Raw genomic sequence first — 18,167 nt, 5'->3', positions numbered from 1 at the left:
CATGAGAAACGGTCAGTATTCAGGTATATGGCAGGAACGATCATTGGAAGCAAAGAAGTCTAGTAAAGATGGACCCTAAAATGCATAACCAAACGAGCTACGAGCCCCCATTTATTTTCGATACTGTGAAACAAATCTCTTTTACTGTTAGCTCTTTGATTCCCGTGTTTTGAGAGATGGCAGTACGTACCAAAAGAAGAAGAAAATGTTCAGTAAGTGTGGACTCTAAAGTGCATATCTTAAGAGCTATGAGGACTTCTTCATCTTCACTAACATGGAACACATCTCTTCTATTAAACAAATGCTCATAGCGCTTAAGGTACGCATTTTAGGCACACGTTTACTACACCTTTTCGCTTCAAATGACCATTATTGACATATCCCTGAAAGACGATCGTTCCTCCTAGGACACTCTGTGCAGGTTGCAGCGCATTATCCCGTGGTATTACCGCTCACACTAGTTGGGATTTCACGAATGACACACGACGATGGGCTTTGGACAGATGCACCTCATAAGGCAGAGGTATTGTTTATTCAACTGCTCAGGGTAGTTTGGTTACTTCAGGAAATGAGCTTCTTTGCAACAAGACAAGTGTCCATATCGACAGTGCGACGTCGACTGAAGCCTCACTAACCGTCAGCAAGGCGACCATGAGTGCAGATTCCTCTGGATTGGGCAGCGGAGGCTGGTTCAAATGGCTCTGAGCACTATGGGATTTAACATCCATGGTTATCAGGCCCCTAGAACTCAGAACTACTTAAACCTAACTAACCTAAGGACATCACAGACATCCATGCCCGAGGCAGGATTCGAACCTGCGACCGTAGCAGTCGCGTGGTTCCGGACTGCGCGCTTAGAACCGCTAGACCACCGCGGCCGGCAGGCAGCAGAGGGGGAGGTGCCCCGGCACTGGTGGCTCTGGCTCTGAGCACTATGGGACTTAACTTCTGAGGTCATCAGTCCCCTAGAACTTAGAACTACTTAAACCTAACTAACCTAAGGACATCACACACATTCATGCCCCAGCCAGGATTCGAACCTGCGACCGTAGCGGTCGCGCGGTTCCAGACTGTAGCGCCTAGAACCGCTCGCCCACATCGGCCGGCGGGCACTGGTGCAGCCAACAACAAGTCTGAACGCAGAAGTGATACCACGTTGCGTTTCCAGATGAGTCACTTTTCTGCATCATGGTGGACGTATCAATGTGTGGAGGATACGTGAAGATGGAAGGAACACTGCCGGATTGCATTCGACATCATCATAAAGGCCCAGAGCCTAACATGACGCCATCGCGTACAACTGAATATAGAACACAATCACCTCTGGTTAACATAGTTGTAATTTTGACTGCAGGCATTCCATTTGTGACGTGTTACGGCCACTTCTGAGCCCTAACCTCAAGGTCTCTACACTTTTCAACCAAATAATGGATTACTGCGATGTACCTGTCATGTCCTGACATAACTCGATACTTCTTCCCCAGTCAACAGTATGGGGTTACGAGGTTCTTACTCGTCCTTCCAGACCTTACAATCGTGTCATGCGCTGTTGGGAAGAGGTCCTGTTTACAAAAAGAGAAGTTTCTACATGGACAGTGCGAAGAGGACTGGAGCAGTACAGTCAACACGGCGACCACTGTTGCTACTCCTCATGGTGTTTCAGTAGAGTGAGACGCGTCAAAAGAGGTGCCCTTAATGACAACTCTGGATACAGAAGTGGTGCCACGTCGTATCTTCAGACAAATCCTGTTTCTGTGTACAGCATCACGACCAACGTATCCCTCTGTAGAGGCACCGGCAAAAACAACGTTGTCGTCATATGGGTCTAGCCCTGGGGAGATAGTGTGGAATGCCATTGGGTATAAATCAGGAATACCCTGGTTCACACAGCAGGTAATTTGGAAAACAGCCATAATATTTCTGACATCTTAAGGGTGGTGGCTGTACCTTATTTCGAGATTTCCATGACATCATCAGTCAGCAATATAATACAAGACCATATGTTCCCCACGTGGCCTACCTCGACACAGATGTTGTTCGTCTGTTATCTTGGTTAGCACATGTTTCAGATGTCTCACCCACTGAAAACACCTGGTCACGGCTTCCCAAGAGACTGTCACGCCACCATTCGCCATCAGCTATGGCCGATGTAGCCTGGCATGGAGTTGAAGCATTGTGGAATGGTGTACGCGTGTCTCTCATCCAACCCCAGTACGAATTCGAATCGGTGTCCAGCCAGACTGGAGTTGTTGCAAGGGACTTTGATAGGCTGCATTTAACTCTAAGAATTCTTCAGTTCTGTCCTTGGACAACATCCAACTAAACCATTTTTCCTACTGCTGCCAATGAATTTAGTATTCAGGCAGAAATCCTGCTGCATTTATCAAGACATTCAATGCACTTTTGGGAACCGTCCGTAAGATGTTCCAAGAGAATCTCAATCTCATGAAGAACTAAAATCGATGTATATTCGTACAACATCTAGCTCCATATCATTACGTTCAGTGTCTACAGATCTTTTAACAGATATTCAAGTTAACTCTGTGCATCACATAACTGCCAAAGTTGTATTTATGACAGTCACAAATGATACAGCACGTCACTCACAAGCGAACAACGTAGGAAAGTGCCTGCTATTGGTGACCGTAGCGTTGGAGGTTGACAACCTCCCGATACAATTCAGAAGTGTCCAGAGATAGGCCTACGCTATGTCATCTCCCACTATGAAACCTCAAGTGTACACTTTAGATCTGGTTATACGAGATTTATCTCACGTCCCAAAAGCAAAGGTATCCATCTCCAGGTTTGTTCTGGATTGCTAAGACCAGCAGTGTTTATCGATGGAGCTTTCCTGGACGACTCTTTCAAGAAGCATATTTAGGTCAAGTAACTAAATCTTTAGAGACAAAGCAGAATTGTAAACAATGTAAAGAGAATATTTTCGAGAAGGTGTCAACAAATGTTTTCGGTGTTGAACCGTTACGAAATGTCACGGTTGGTTCTCTGCGTTTCCTCCTCGTCTGTAGCACGTTCCTTTTGAAATTCCCGCTTCGCGCTCTGCTGTTTTCTTACCCTAGCCAGAGGGCGCTGTGGCGTTGCTGCGGCCGGCTGCCTCCCAGGTTTGTGGGGGAGCGTCGGCCGGGAGGAGGAACTCTGATTGCGGACGTCTGGGAGCGTACAGGAGGCCACGCCGTTTTGTTGATGGTTTGGCGTGACTCGTGTCAGGTGGGAGGCATTGTTAAAGCCATGATAGCAGCCAGTGTTACTGTCTTGGTCGCAGGTGGATCCAAGGGGGTGAGCCCTGGTTGTCCATTGAAACTCCTGTCCTACCGATGTCATCGGACTTAACGTAAGACTTTTTGACCATTATTTCCGTCATTTGCAAGCAACTGGGTTTTCCGGCGTCTGCGGTAATTCGGCGAAGATTGTTTCGCCGGTATGTAAATGATTGAACAAGGAGCAGTTCATTTAATGTTCACCGTACGCTCGTTTTCTGCGTGTGCTGCTTGCGAGTATAAACTTGACTCTCACCTTTGTCTCTTGATTTTAAACGCATCATCAAATACTGAATCCAAAAATGGTTCAAATGGCTCTGAGCACTATGGGACTTAGCAGCTGTGGTCATCAGTCCCTTAGAACTTAGAACTACTTAAACCTAGCTAACCTAAGGACATCACACACATCCATGCCCGAGGCAGGATTCGAACCTGCGACCGTAGCAGTCGCGCGGTTCCGGACTGCGCGCCTAGAACCGCGACACCACTGCGGCCGGCACTGAATCCAAGTAGTGACTTTCAATTGATTAGCTGGATTCTTTCTTTTCTCATCATGACACGTGTTAAATGTCAAAGTAAAACTGTAGACCTTAATTTGCTACCTCATTCGCGTGATATCAATAACAGAGCCTAACCTGTTCAGTAATTACGGCTTGTGGTACACAAAGGTAGTTAAGTATGCTGTTTTAAAATAGTATCTGATATGTGCCAATGATTTATGTTGCGCTAGTTGATTCTGTGGTATGGGCGGGAAGTGTTGGCACACCTGCTGTGTAAGGGAATCATTCTTACTTTTGATTGTTTTGGAAACTTTAATTGAGCGAGAAACTAGTGTGCTTTAGTCCTGCCTTGGATTAAGTCTATATTGGGGCTCTGGGATTTGTACTGCAAGCTGCAACAACATCCTGTTGTTTCATGGTTGTTTTGTTCTCAAACTAGGTGTTTGCCCTAAACATGCTCTGGGCTGGGCGTTTCGCCCCTCAGCGTAATAATTAGGTTTTAGTGAAGTGTTCAGTCTATTGACTGTCCATAGTACGCCACATCGGTAATGGTCAACCTGTCATCAGTTGATTTCAATGCTGGAGTTAGTTGTAAATTAGTACTGGTTCAATTGCCTTCTGACCAGGTGTCTTGCTCGACGCTTGTCTTCAAATACGCCGCTAACCTGGTTAGCGTATATTTTGGCTAGCTTAATCACTGCTCAATAGCGCAACACAGTTTGTCGGCCGTCAGAAGCCGTATGTTATTTATTCCTTTATTCTAGTCAATCTGTAAGCATGCTATTCTTAATTCTGTTACTCTAGGTAATTAAGTTGCCATTTTTTCGGGTGTTTGATGGAGTGCGGCTCCTTTGAGTATAGATTTGTCAATCTCCAATTTAGTGTTGTTCCACGAGTTTTAATCGTTGTGGGAGGTGCACTTTCCTGTTATTCACCTTAATGTTCTAGTCAATGTGTAAACTTGCTAATTATTTTCCCTTTAAATGGAGTGTGCCTGCCTTGATGTTATAAGTGATGTTCCATAACCAATTCTTTAACGCACCTACGCGCATATTTATATTTATGGGAGAACTTAAATTGTGTTCGCCTGTTGAACTTTGGTTAAAGTGCAGAAAACTGAATCAGGTGTTTATTATTGTTCTAGTGCTATTATCTGCCAAGTGTAACACGCGACATTTTCTTGGTCTGTTATCAAGTGTTACAATAAATGCAAATTGCAGTGAAGTGATGCGGTATTTCAATTGTTCCCGTGATTTCCTATCTCCGCATATAATATTCAACTGTTTGATATGAGACTGATGAAGCCTTTCTTGATTATTGGAAGGAGGTGCATGTGTCTCAGGTGTAACAAGAATTTGCATATGGTTTCATGATCTGAGTGAGTCTCTAAAAGAATGCACAAATACATAGTTTCGTCTAATATAAATGGTTCAAATGGCTCTGAGCACTATGGGACTTAACATCTGTGGTCATCGGTCCCCTAGAACTTAGAAATACTTAAACCTAACTAACCTAAGGACATCACACACATGCACGCCCGAGGCAGGATTCGAACCTGCGACCGTAGCATCGTATAGTATAGATCAGTCTAGTCTTTGCTGCAACAACTCTTGAATTGCAATAGTGTTGCACGTTACTGAAATCGATAAAATTGCGGGTAGGATATGTTTCAGTGATCGGTTGACATGCGAGCAGTCCTATCCATATTAAACGAATGGCATTAGAAAATGGATTCGTATTTGGGAGAGTAGGAATACAAATTGATTTCGAAGGTTGTCAGGGCGCTAAACCATAACCTTCCTCCACAGGTCATCTGCGATGAGAACAAAAAAGTGAAAAGCACTCGCTACCAATCCCACGTCGTTAATTAGTTCCCGGTAAGTATTTGATTCAGCTATTGATGACGTCGGAAGGCAGTTAGTTTAATCTCTTCTCGTAAGACAATGTCAAGATTGTGCTTGGGATAATATAGTGCAGTGCAGCTCTCATGGCTCTATATGCCTGAAAGCGAGAACTCTGGTCCATTCGGAATCTATCGGGTAATGTTTCACTTAGTCTGATATAGTCCGTCTAAATAAAAGAAATAATTCTACCATTCATAGTAATTCATTCGAGAAAACCATGTAAAATCTAAAGGTAGATGCCACCGAAGTTTTCCATGGCAGCTTCCTTGTATAAAATTGACTAGCTCTTTACGCCATATCACCGGAACTCTAGCTTTCCAAGTTTAGCGCTACGTGATCGTCAGGAGACGATTGACCACCGAAATCATTATGTGCTTGTTATGCAGTGTCTTTCTCGCTTATGCGAATTCTGGAAATGGCGGAGGCTACGTCATTCTGTTATTCACAGAAGAGGGACGTGATACTTGGAGCGTACTCTGTTTCCGTTCTGTTACACAACTCTAGGCCACATAGTACGATTGGCTGTACTTCCTACTTTTTTGCGTTTATCTGTCACTTATTACTGCAAAACATCTTCATGAGGATCCTAGTGAGAGGCTGAAACCATATGCTAGATAATGACTCTATGGCTGAAAATATGCATTCATTCGATTGTCGATTGGGTCTCAATTTTTTCTGGAAATTAGTAAGCCGTACCTCTGGGAATGATTTTTATACTTAAGAAAAGAGTAACTGCACCATGATTCTGATATCCAAATATTTATCAAACGACATATTTTTGCTGGCTCAAATACTCATGTCTAATCCATAGGGACACTCATACTTTTAATAGCCAAACGATATTAATGACCAGGGGGTACTTTTCATAATGAGGAGTATAAATAGGAAAGTAGAGAAAAAAAGCACTTGTACAACTTCAATAACACGCAAAATCTGCCATTGCCTAAGATCGATATGAGCTGAGCGACAATGTGTCTACTCATAGCCTGTTTCAGAGTAAAGATGATCGTTCGTCCCGTGTACTGTACACAAGATACTCTCCTGATAGCTGTAGTTCATGTTTGAATATTATGTAAGTTGTTGTTGTTGTTGTGGTCTTCAGTCCTGAGACTGGTTTGATGCAGCTTTCCATGCTACTCTATCCTGTGCAAGCTGCTTCATCTCCCAGTACCTACTGCAGCCTACATCCTTCTGAACCTGCTTAGTGTATTCATAATCTACATTTCTCATTCCTCACGTTGTTGCGGACGACGGTTTAAATTATAAACTGGCTAGCACCGCTTATAAGTGTGTGTGCTCTCTGCAGGTACTGTTCTGATTCCACAGCAGAGTTATGAAACACACCTGGATCACTAAAGGAGACGAAGGACATTTTTGGGTGAGACTTGAGTTATGTCACTACAACCTCACCTCACTTAATGCCTGTTACGAGAAGTGGGCACAGGTGCCCTGTGGTCCGTTGAGCAATGTAATTAGCAATTCAGACTGGTGAATAATTTCATAATATTTGGGCGACAGGTGACAGCTGGGCGCTCGTAACTATGCGTCAAGCTGCTTTAGACAATTATGTTTACGAAAACGTGGAATCTATCACAATTTCATAGCAGTAAATGACATGCGCAGCAGCACTGGCTGTGAACTTTAGTCTCCAGAAAGACTCACTAACGAGCGTAGTGGTAATCTCGCAATGAGGCGCTACACAGCCTTACAGGGCCGTATTTTCGCATGTGCGAAGTGGGACACCGAATACGCCAAGAACGTTCTTTTTGTACTTCTCATTCTGTACTCCAAGGGTCAGAGTGGGCTTTTTCAGCTCCGGCGCATTGAAGACTCGCGAGTTGGGCCAAAGGAAGTGCCAATCCCAATTGAGAATTATATTTCCTCTATTGCACATCACAATCATAATGAAGTTTTAAAGTGATAACACTGTCGCAATTTACCCTATATATACATTTTTTTAGATATTCCCACTGTAACGATTTCGGCTTTTGGGTCATTATCGAGGGCAACTGGGAAAAATACCAGTATATGTCATACACGGCTGCATAACATCATAGTCACAATGCTGCAATTCATATCTGCACAGTAAATATCAATTGTCCAGACAAAACATTTAGTATATGTGTTTTTTTGTGTGTATCCCGTGTGAGGAAAACGACGTATGTTCAGCAGCTCCATTAAAAGTCTCTCAGGAGACAAGATTTACGAGATTAAATGCTACATGGTAGCCATGCGGAATCGTGATGCGGTGAGGATAGTGTATAAGTGGAGCACAGACGATTGGGGAATCATTCTAGCAACGATACTGGTAGTGAATGAGGAAATCCACCGACATTAGTGACTTCCACAAAGAACAGATTGTAATGGCCCATCGTCTGGGTGCGAGCATCATGGAAAGGGCATTTCTGACAGACTCTTCGCCTGTTTCTGTTGTATGGAAAGTGGTTGAAGAATGGTGTGACCACAAGTAGGAGAAAAAGTGTTGGTCGCCCACACCTTATCACGGAATGCGGAGGTGGGATCGTTCTCGCTCTGTAAAGCAGGATAAGAGGTGATCTGTAGCAGATCTGACGACGGAGTACAAGGCCATTTGTCGATTATGCACAAAAATATAACTCAAAGAAACTGGTTTCATATAACTGTAATTGTAGGGCTGCGAGGCAAGGATCATTGTACTGCACTGGATTTACAGAGCCTACCATATCTTAATATCCTTGGTGAGTCTGAGTACGTCAGTTAATCTTAAAATGCTGCATTCACCTGACACTCTCAATGACGTATGAAACGCATCAGTCGTAGTCGCTTAACTTGAAGTATGATAGCGTTGTGAAACGGCGTAGAACAATAGGTCTCGCCTTTCTCCTGTGACCAGACTGTACAGAAAAATTTACGCGCCATGTCATAAAGAAAATGTAGACACAAGATTGTGACTTCTAACGACTTGTAACAGAACACGTTATGTGGTATTAAATCAAGAGTATCTCCATTGGAGGATCAAAATGTGGAGAAGTGTCATCATTGATGAGGCAGTGTAACTGTTAACACATGATATTCAGTATCAGCTACGACGTGGTGTCTTACTCATAACCTCATCCTCTCGTCCTCCATATACAGTGTTATTACCCTTCTGGACGATCAGCTTCTTGTACTTGTGTATTCCCACTCTCGCAGCTATCGAGTTAGGCGGGTTGCGATTGAAGCAACCATCTCATTCGGATGGAGTAGTAGTCAAGTCATTGGCGACAGTGATTTAGGTTTACATGAGATCCCCTGAATTCAAGAAAGTTCCATCGCCGTTCTTATAAAATGGTCAGTCTCTAGCGACCTCGGTATCGACGCTTTCCTTTCTAGAGTCAGATTTTCCTTGATATCGTTCTAACCCAGCCAACTATCTTCTGAGAGCGTGTACTGCAGGAGCTGACCTTCCGGGGGCAGCGAGACGTCCGCGGTGAGCACCAGCTGCACGTCGCCCTCGCCGTCGACGCTGCTGTAGGCGGCCACAGGCGCTAGTCGACGGCCCGCCTCCTCGTCTGACGTCACCCGGCTGGCGGCCGGGCTCAGCCACGCCGCCCCCGCCGCCTCCAGGAGGCCGCGCAGCGTCGCGCCCCCGTCCTCCCCGGACGTCGCCTCCAGCTCCTGCAACAACACAGCATTCTCAACTACGGCGTATACGTACACAATTGAAATTCCAGTTCCAGTGTAGAGAGAGTACGTGCTTCTGCACATAAAATCATTTACTCGCCACCATACTACATTCACATCTATAATCTGCAAACCAGTATGATATGCATGGCAGAGGATACTTCCTATTGTACCGCCAATCACGTCTTGTCCAATTCCATTCGCATATGGAGAGCGGAAATGATTGATTAAATACCTCGAACTGTAACTAACATAATATTGTATTCAGTCACTACTGGATAATTCAAAAGAGGCTTTAATACATTCCTACTTTCCTCATTTATACCCGCTTTTTGAAACATTTACATAAGCTTTCGTAGGAGACTTTATTCTATCTCCACACTTCTACCAACTAAGTTTTTTCAGTATCTCCTCGACGTTCTCTCGTTGGCGAAACAAACCATTGCCCCTACGTGCTGCCCTTCTTTGTACTCGTATGTGTTCAGTATCCCTTGGCAGTCCTGTCTGTTATGGCTCCCAATATTCTGTATCTACATCTATACTCGACAAAACACCTAAAGTGCAAGGCAGAGGGTACGTCCCATTGCACCAGTTATTAGGTTTTCTTCCCGTTCCATTCAGGTATGGAGCGTTGGAAGGAGGATGGTTTGAATGCCTTTGTGAGTGCTGTAATTATTATAATCTGGTCCTCATGATCCCTATGTGAGCCACTTGTGAGGAGTTGTACATTCCTAGAGTCATCATTTAAAGCTGGCTCTTGAAACTTTATTAGACTTTCTAGGCATAGTTTAAGTCTGTCTACAAGATTTTGCCAGTTCAGTTCCTTTAGCATCTCTGTGACACTCTCCCACGGGTCAAACAAACGTGTGACTATTCGTGCTTGCCCTTCTGTGTGTACGTTCAACACCCTCTGCTAGTCTTACCTGGTACGGTCCTACACGCTTGTGCAATATTCCAGAATCGGACGCACGAGTGATTTGTAAGTAATCTCTTTTATAGGCTGTCTGCACTTCTCCAGTATTCTACCAACAAACCGAAGTACCATCTGTTTTACATACGACTGAGACTATCATTCCATTTCATATCTCTACAAAGTGTTAAACGTAGGTATTTGTATGAGTTTGCCAATTCCAGCTTTGACTCTTTGATATATAGTCATAGGATATTATGTTTTTTCGTTTTGTGAAGTGAAGTGCGCAGTTTTACATTTCTGAACATTTAAAGCAAGCTACTATTTTTTGCACCACACTGAAATCTTCTCAAGATCTGATTGAATATTTATGCAGCTTTTTCAGACAGTACTTCGTTATAGATAACTGCATCATCTACAATATGTTACTATTAATATGGTTCGCAAGATCTTTAATATAGAACGTGAATACCAAGGGTCCCAACACACTTCCCTGAGACTCTCCATCCAAGATAGCCTGCTGCGTCCTCCATATCAAGAAGTTCTCAACCCATCACAAATCTCGGTTGGTACCCCATATTATCACACTTTGGACAATAAGCGTAACTGTGGTACTGAGTCAAGTATGGCATCTACCAGACTGCCTTGATTCAAAGCTGTCAGTATGTCATGTGAGAAAACTGTGAATTGTGTTTCACAAGATTGATGTTTTCGGATTCTGGGATGGTTCACACGATTGTTCTGTAAGAAAGCTCCTTTTAAACGAAACTCTGTCTCGGAATCTGGCAGAAAACCCAAAGAACTCAAAGAGATTCTGGTCATACATAAAGCACACCAGCGGCAAGGCGCAGTCAACACCTTCACTGCCCGGTAACAACGGTGAAGTCAGTGACGGCAGTGTCACCACAGGACAGTTATTAATCACGGTTTTCCGAAACTCCTTCAGCAAAGAAGAAGTAAATATCCCCGAATTTCAGTCAAGAACAACATCTATACTCGACAAAACACCTAAAGTGCAAGGCAGAGGGTACGTCCCATTGCACCAGTTATTAGGTTTTCTTCCCGTTCCATTCAGGTATGGAGCGTTGGAAGGAGGATGGTTTGAATGCCTTTGTGAGTGCTGTAATTATTATAATCTGGTCCTCATGATCCCTATGTGAGCCACTTGTGAGGAGTTGTACATTCCTAGAGTCATCATTTAAAGCTGGCTCTTGAAACTTTATTAGACTTTCTAGGCATGAGAAACATAGTAGATATCCTCGGTGTAACAATGCAGCTTAAATCACTTAATAAAGGCAAGTCTTCCGGTCCAGATGGTATACCAGTCAGGTTCCTTTCAGAGTATGAAGATGCAATAGCTCCATATTTAGCAATTATATACAACCGCTCGCTCACAGAAAGTTCCGTACCTAATGCCTGAAAAGTTGCTCAAGTCGCACCAACACCCAAAAAGGGAATAGGAGTAACCCGCTGAATTACAGGCCCATATCGCTAACGTCGATTTACAGTAGGGTTTTGGAACATATACTGTATTCGAACATTATCAAGTACCTCGAAGAAAACGATTTACTGAAACAGTCAGCACGGATTCAGAAAAAATCGTTCTTGCGTAACACAACTAGCTCTTTATACTGATGAAGTAATAGTGCTATCAACAGGGGATGTCAAATTGAATCCACATTTTTAGATTTTCAGGAGGCTTTAGACACAATTCCTGACAAGCACCTTCTGACCGAACTGTGTGCCTATGGAGTACCGCCTCAGTTGTGTGACTGGATTCCTGATTTCCTGTCAGAAAGATTTCAGTTCGTAGTAATAGACGGAAAGTCATCAAGTAAAACATCCGGCTTTCCCAAAGGAAGTGTTATAGGCCCTCTATTGTTCCTGATCTATATTAACGACGTAGGAGACAATCTCAGTAGCCCTCTTAGATTATTTGAAGATGATGCTGTCATTTACCGTCTTGTAAAGTCATCAGATGACCAAAATGAATTGCAAAATGGTTTAGATAAGATATCTGTGTGGTGCGCATTTTCAAAAGTGTCTTCATACTCATCTCACATAACAAGTCTATCAGTGAAGGAATGAAACATTGTGAATCATAATGCAGAATGGTTAACTGTAGCTATAGCGCGACCGAACAATGTAAGTGCTTCATTAAGACTGCAGTACTGTGCAGATTGAACTGTCCAATTAGCAGGGAAAATTATCAATGGCACAATTAATAGAGCCTTTTATAGTTCGGTCCATTATATTCTCTGGAGAGTGATAAAAGAGTAACGCCTTACGAACACTGGCCCTCAACAAATTTAAAATTGACTAGTGTATTTCCAAGCAAGTAGTTTCTTAACAAAAGTTATTCTGGCTCTAATGTTTTAGGTCGTATAATACTGTATACGCTGGATGAAGCAGGAAGGCCATAAGAAGCATACTAGTGCAGGCACAGAAAGCATTCCTCACGACAAGTCTACTCGTATCAAATACATGATTTAATTTGTTAAAAAATTGTGAGAATATATATGTTGGGCAATAAATCATTGACAATGGTAAAAACAGAAAGGAAGAGCAACCAAACGTTCGAAATATGCTGGAAATTAAATAGTATTATACGGTATGCTATTCTACCACTCGACGAAAATATTAATATGTGGAACACCTTAGGAGGAGGTAAAGGGGATAAAAAAACTCCCTAAGGCATCTTGAATAACTTCTGCGGTATTAGAGGGAAACGTTGTTGGGGGAGACAGAGACTGGAATACATTCAACAAATACTTGTGGACGTTGGCTATAGCTGCTACATACTCTGAGATGAAGAGATTTGCGCGAGACATGAAATCGTGGCAAATTGCATCAAAGCAGTCGAAAGACTAATGGCAGAAAACTGTAAACAAACTGTTCCCACTGCTGGGATAGCTGCTTCGAAGCCAGCGACAAGTAAAATATTTTGCAGGAAGAGGTAATTCTGACCTGCGGAGAAGACCGGTGAGCTTTGTTTCACATTAAATTATAAATGTCAATGTGTTCGTCTCATACGACTTCATTCAAACTGATAACCGATTTCGGCTTCGCCTTCTGTCAATTTTTAGACCTGATGGTGACTGCAAAACCTAAACCAGTTACCGATTTTGATACAATATCGTGTGACCATGATATTGACGTTTGTAATCCACGTACAACATTTCATCCACAGGTCTAGCTAGGTGAGGAAAGGTGAATGCGCAGTCTCTATCATCAGACTGACGCCGAAGTGTCACGGGAAGTGACGGTGCGTCACACTGCTGAGTGTGTTCAGTCCGTAGAATGAATCGTTAAGTTTTCCAACCATTTTCGTGTTACTTTATGAGAGTAAGCCAATTTTAGTGAGCGGGTTTAATCTTTCGTATCCCTGTCGTTTTTGCTGTAACTCCCAACCCGGTTGGCATTCTGCTGTTGGCTTTCAAGTCATTATTTAATCAAAAGAATAGTTTTGTAATTAATCCGGAATAATGATATATTGTGAATTGCATTTACAAATAGCCATGTACTACTACACAGAAGCTGTATTATAAAATATAATATTTTACTGCTAACCCTACCAATTATTTATAATCAATAAAAAATTAATAATTCTGTTCTCATTATTTCTAAAATTTATTACTTCGATGAGAAATTTGTATATTAAGAAACAAATGAGAACGAACAATACAAGGTGTTCATCTTAATGAAGAATTAGATTATGAAGGAAACAATGTTTGAACTAAGTGAAACTATTGCGTATGGAAAATATTAAATTAACAATTATTGTCTATGATTTATTTCTTTATGATCAAACACATCTAACAGGATGCTACATGAACAATGAGTCACATGTTTTCTTGTAAAAGCAACAGCGTCCAACACATTACTGTTTGTCTTATGGATTGAGCTGACACGGGATAGACTTGGTATTTATTGTCATTGGTTATTGTAGTGTTATTGATAGTTTCTCCGCCACGGCCACTGAAACAACGAAAAACAGTGATGTAACGCAATTTGTATTAGTAGTTTGGTATCTGGAAAAGATCTTTGAATTCATAAAGACAGGCTCTGAGTTTATCGACACGTGGTTCGACCCTGCATGTGTTCAGAATTCTTACACGCCTAATGGCCACTGTGTTCTACAAGATACCTTGATAAAGTGCAGATAGTTAAATGCCCGTAGACACATGCGGAAATGAAAGATTTTACACTAACCAAAGCATTTTTACCCTGAAAGGGCACACCGAGCGAGGTGGCGCAGTGGTTAGACACTGGACTCGCATTCGGGAGGACGACGGTTCAATCCCGCGTCCGGCCATACTGATTTAGGTTTTCCGTGATTTTCCTAAATCGCTCCAGGCAAATGCCGGGATGGTTCCTTTCAAAGGGCACGGCCGACTTCCTTCCCCGTCCTTCCCTAATCCGATGAGACCGATGACCTCGCTGTCTGGTCTCCTTCCCCGAAACAACCAACCAACCAACCAACCAACCTGAAAGGACGTATCGATTTTAACTGTTGCGGCCTTCGTTCCAGATAAGTTTCTGACACACTCCGTTTCCTGCGTGGTACATGACAATGTTTATAGCAATCTGAAAAATGTTGCCTCTGCATTTCCATATACTGCCGAAGACCAACAGACATTCTCTCTGCTGACTAGAAATGCTCCTGAGTACTCCAACGACTGAATAGCGCTGCTGCGTGGCGTAGCAGACGGCGTGGGGCAGAATAGCGCACGGGACGGGTCAAGCTGGGCAGCCACTAGTGCTGGAATACCGACTGTTCTTCGTGTTTTACTGCTCATACATAAATATTGATAAAATATCACAGAGTAGAATAAATTCGGACCGTAATATCGAAAAGGAACACAAAATTTCGCTTTCGAAAAATTTTTTTGTTTGTAACGGCAAATAACCTAAGCTTCCCGTTGACGCTAGACGTCAAACGAAAAGATGTCATGAGCAATAGTTGTCTGGGCTGATTCCAGCAACACGTCGCTAAAATAGAACTGCAAATATCTGCTGAAACACCACAGAAACGCACCTGACGATTCTTAGCACATACATCGGCATATATGGAGAACGGAGTGCCTCAGGGCTCCGTCTTGAGCGTCGCCCGTTTTGCCATCGCGATCAATCCAATTATGGATTGCATTCCACTTAACGTCTCAGGCTCTCTTTGTCGATGACTTCGCGATCTACTGCAGTGCCCAGAGGACATGCCTCCTGGTGCGCTGCCTTCAGCGTTGTCTAGACAGCCTATACTCATGGAGCGTGGCAAATGGCTTCCGGTTCTCTGAAGAGAAGACGGTTTGTATCAACTTTTGGCGATATAAAGTGTTCCTTCCGCCATCCTTACATCTCGGTCCCGTTGTTCTCCCATTCGTGGAAACCACTAAGTTTCTAGGGCTCACGTTGGACCGGAAACTGTGTTGGTCTCCGCATGTCTCTTATTTGGCGGCCCGTTGCACACGTTCCCTTAATGTCCTCAGAGTTCTTAGTGGTTCATCTTGGGGAGCGGATCGCACTGTCCTGCTTCGCTTGTATCGGTCCATAGTCCGATCGAAGCTGGATTATGGGAGCTTCGTCTACTCGTCTGCTCGGCCATCCCTCTTACGCCGTCTCAACTCCATCCACCATAGGGGGTTACGTCTTGCAACCGGAGCCTTCTACACTAGTCCTGTCGAGAGTCTTTATGCTGAAGCTGCCGAATTACCATTGACCTACCGGCGCGACGTACTGCTGTGTCGGTGTGCCTGACGGCTGTTGTCTATGCCCGACCACCCCTCTTACCAGTCCTCCTTCGCTGATTCTCTCGACCGTCAGTACGGGTTGTATGTGTCTGCCCTGCTACCCCCCGGAGTCCGCTTCCGTCGCCTGCTACGACAGTTGGATTTTGCCCTCCCTACCACCTTCAGAGAGGGCGAGAGCCCGACACCACCTTGGCTCCAGGCTCCGGTTCATATTTATCTCGACCTCAGCTCACTCCCGAAGGAGGGTACTCCGGCTGCAGTGTATTGCTCACGGTTTGTCGAACTTCGCGCTCGACTTGCCGGTCACACCTTTATTTACACCGATTGCTCCAAAACTGACGATGGTGTCGGCTGTGCCTTTGTCGTCGGGGCCGCCACCTTTAAATACCGGCTCCTCGACCAATGTTCCAGCTTTACGGCCGAGATTTTTGCTCTCCATCAGGCCGTTCAGTATGCCCGCCGCCACCGCCATTCATCGTATGTACTCTGCTCTGACTCACTCAGTGCTCTTCAGAGCCTTGGAGCTCCCTATCCGGTCCATCCCTTGGTTCAACGGATACAGCAGTCCCTCCATTCTTTCGCTGATAATGGTTCTCCTGTCAGCTTTCTGTGGGTTCCCGGACATGTAGGAGTGCCTGGGAATGAGGCTGCGGATGCTGCAGCCAAGGCTGCAGTCCTCCTGCCTCGGCCAGCCTCCCATTGTGTCCCGTCATCTGACGTTCGTGGGGATGTTTGTAAGAGGCTTATGCCGTTGCGGTGGGATGCTTGGTCATCCCTCCAAGGAAACAAGCTCCGGGCAGTAAAACCGCTCCCAACTGCTTGGACAACCTCCTCCCGACCATCTCGGCGAGAGGAGATCCTTCTGACCAGGTTGCGGATTGGGCATTGCCGGTTTAGCCACCGCTACCTGCTCTCCGGTGACCCAGCCCCGCAGTGCCCTTGTGGTCAGGCATTAACAGTGCGCCATGTTTTATTGTCGTGTCCCCGCTTTAGTCAATCTCGTGTTGTCCTGTCCCTGCCATCTACTTTACCGGATATTTTAGCTGATGATGCTCGAGCAGCTGCTCGTGTTCTGCGTTTTATAACTTTGACTGGCTTGTCCAAAGACATCTAACCTTTTTACTTATTTTATCTGCATCCTTGTCAGGTCTTTCTGGTGTCCCCCCCCCCTCCCCTTGAGTTTTACTAGATTCCATGTGCTCTAACAGTGACTGGGCGCTAATGACCTCAGTAGATGAGTGCCCTTAAACCCCACCAAAAAAAAAAAAGATCGGCATATATGTAAGTGTACAGCATTTATTTGTCCCATAAAAAAGCACTCTCAAACGCGAAAAGAACCTAAGGACATACACCTCTAAATGTTATTAATTAGCTAAATATAACTACCGTATTCTGCAACTTATACAGAGGCGATCTTGGAGCTAGAAAATTCAACAGACGTGAAAGGGAGGCTGTAGTTGACAAAGGAAGCGAATCAAGGTAGTAACGCATTAGTCTGTAGATACAGCAAGCAGTAAACGAATCCAGTGAGGAAACTGGAAAATGAATTAGTGCTCAGAGAAAAGGAACAAAATCTACATGCCGAGAACATTGTAATTGTGGCATAAATGACTTAGATCAGCTGAATGGATAGTTCTTGGTAAATATTTTATAAAATAAACAGTAACAACAGTAGAACAATGGGACAGAAGAGCAGTCGAATCAAATCAAGTAATAATGAGGATACAAGAAAAATTTTTATTATTAGCTAGAAATTAAAAAGATGCAGGGTTATTAGGAAGTACGTGCGGGATTTCAGAAGCCGACCGTGTTAAAACTACAAGACATACAAAAAACAATCAGTGGCTAGGGTATCTTGTCAAGTTTCTAACACACGTTACAGGTGCTAAATAAAGGCATGAAGTAGATACCTTAGGGGTTGCGAAGCAACTCAAATCGCTTGATACGGGCAAGTCTTCAGGTCCAGTTTGTATACCGACTAGGTTCCTTTCAGATTACGCTGATGCAATAGCTCCCTACTTACCAATCATACTCAACCGCTCGCTCACCGATAGATCTGTACCTACAGATTGGAAAATTGCGCAGGTCACACCAGTGTTTAAGAATGGTAGTAGGAGTAATCCATCAAACTACAGACCTATATCATTGACGTCGGTTTGCAGTAGGGTTTTGGAGCATATACTGTATTC

General features: G+C 43.9%; 1 protein-coding gene across 1 annotated transcript in view; it reads right to left on the bottom strand.

Moving 5' to 3' along the window:
• Nucleotides 1-18,167, bottom strand: part of LOC126474373 (uncharacterized) — a 308,480-nt gene that overhangs the window by 21,931 nt on the left and 268,382 nt on the right. The window contains exon 8 of the mRNA XM_050101839.1: nucleotides 9,102-9,315. Coding sequence (XP_049957796.1) covers nucleotides 9,102-9,315 — 214 coding nt within the window. The remainder of the gene's footprint in view (nucleotides 1-9,101; nucleotides 9,316-18,167) is intronic.

This window comes from Schistocerca serialis, chromosome 4, assembly GCF_023864345.2.
Source record: "Schistocerca serialis cubense isolate TAMUIC-IGC-003099 chromosome 4, iqSchSeri2.2, whole genome shotgun sequence".
NCBI classification, from domain to species: Eukaryota; Metazoa; Arthropoda; class Insecta; order Orthoptera; family Acrididae; genus Schistocerca; species Schistocerca serialis.
Note: the sequence above shows the minus strand (reverse complement) of the source record. Positions and strands in the feature narration are given on the sequence as shown.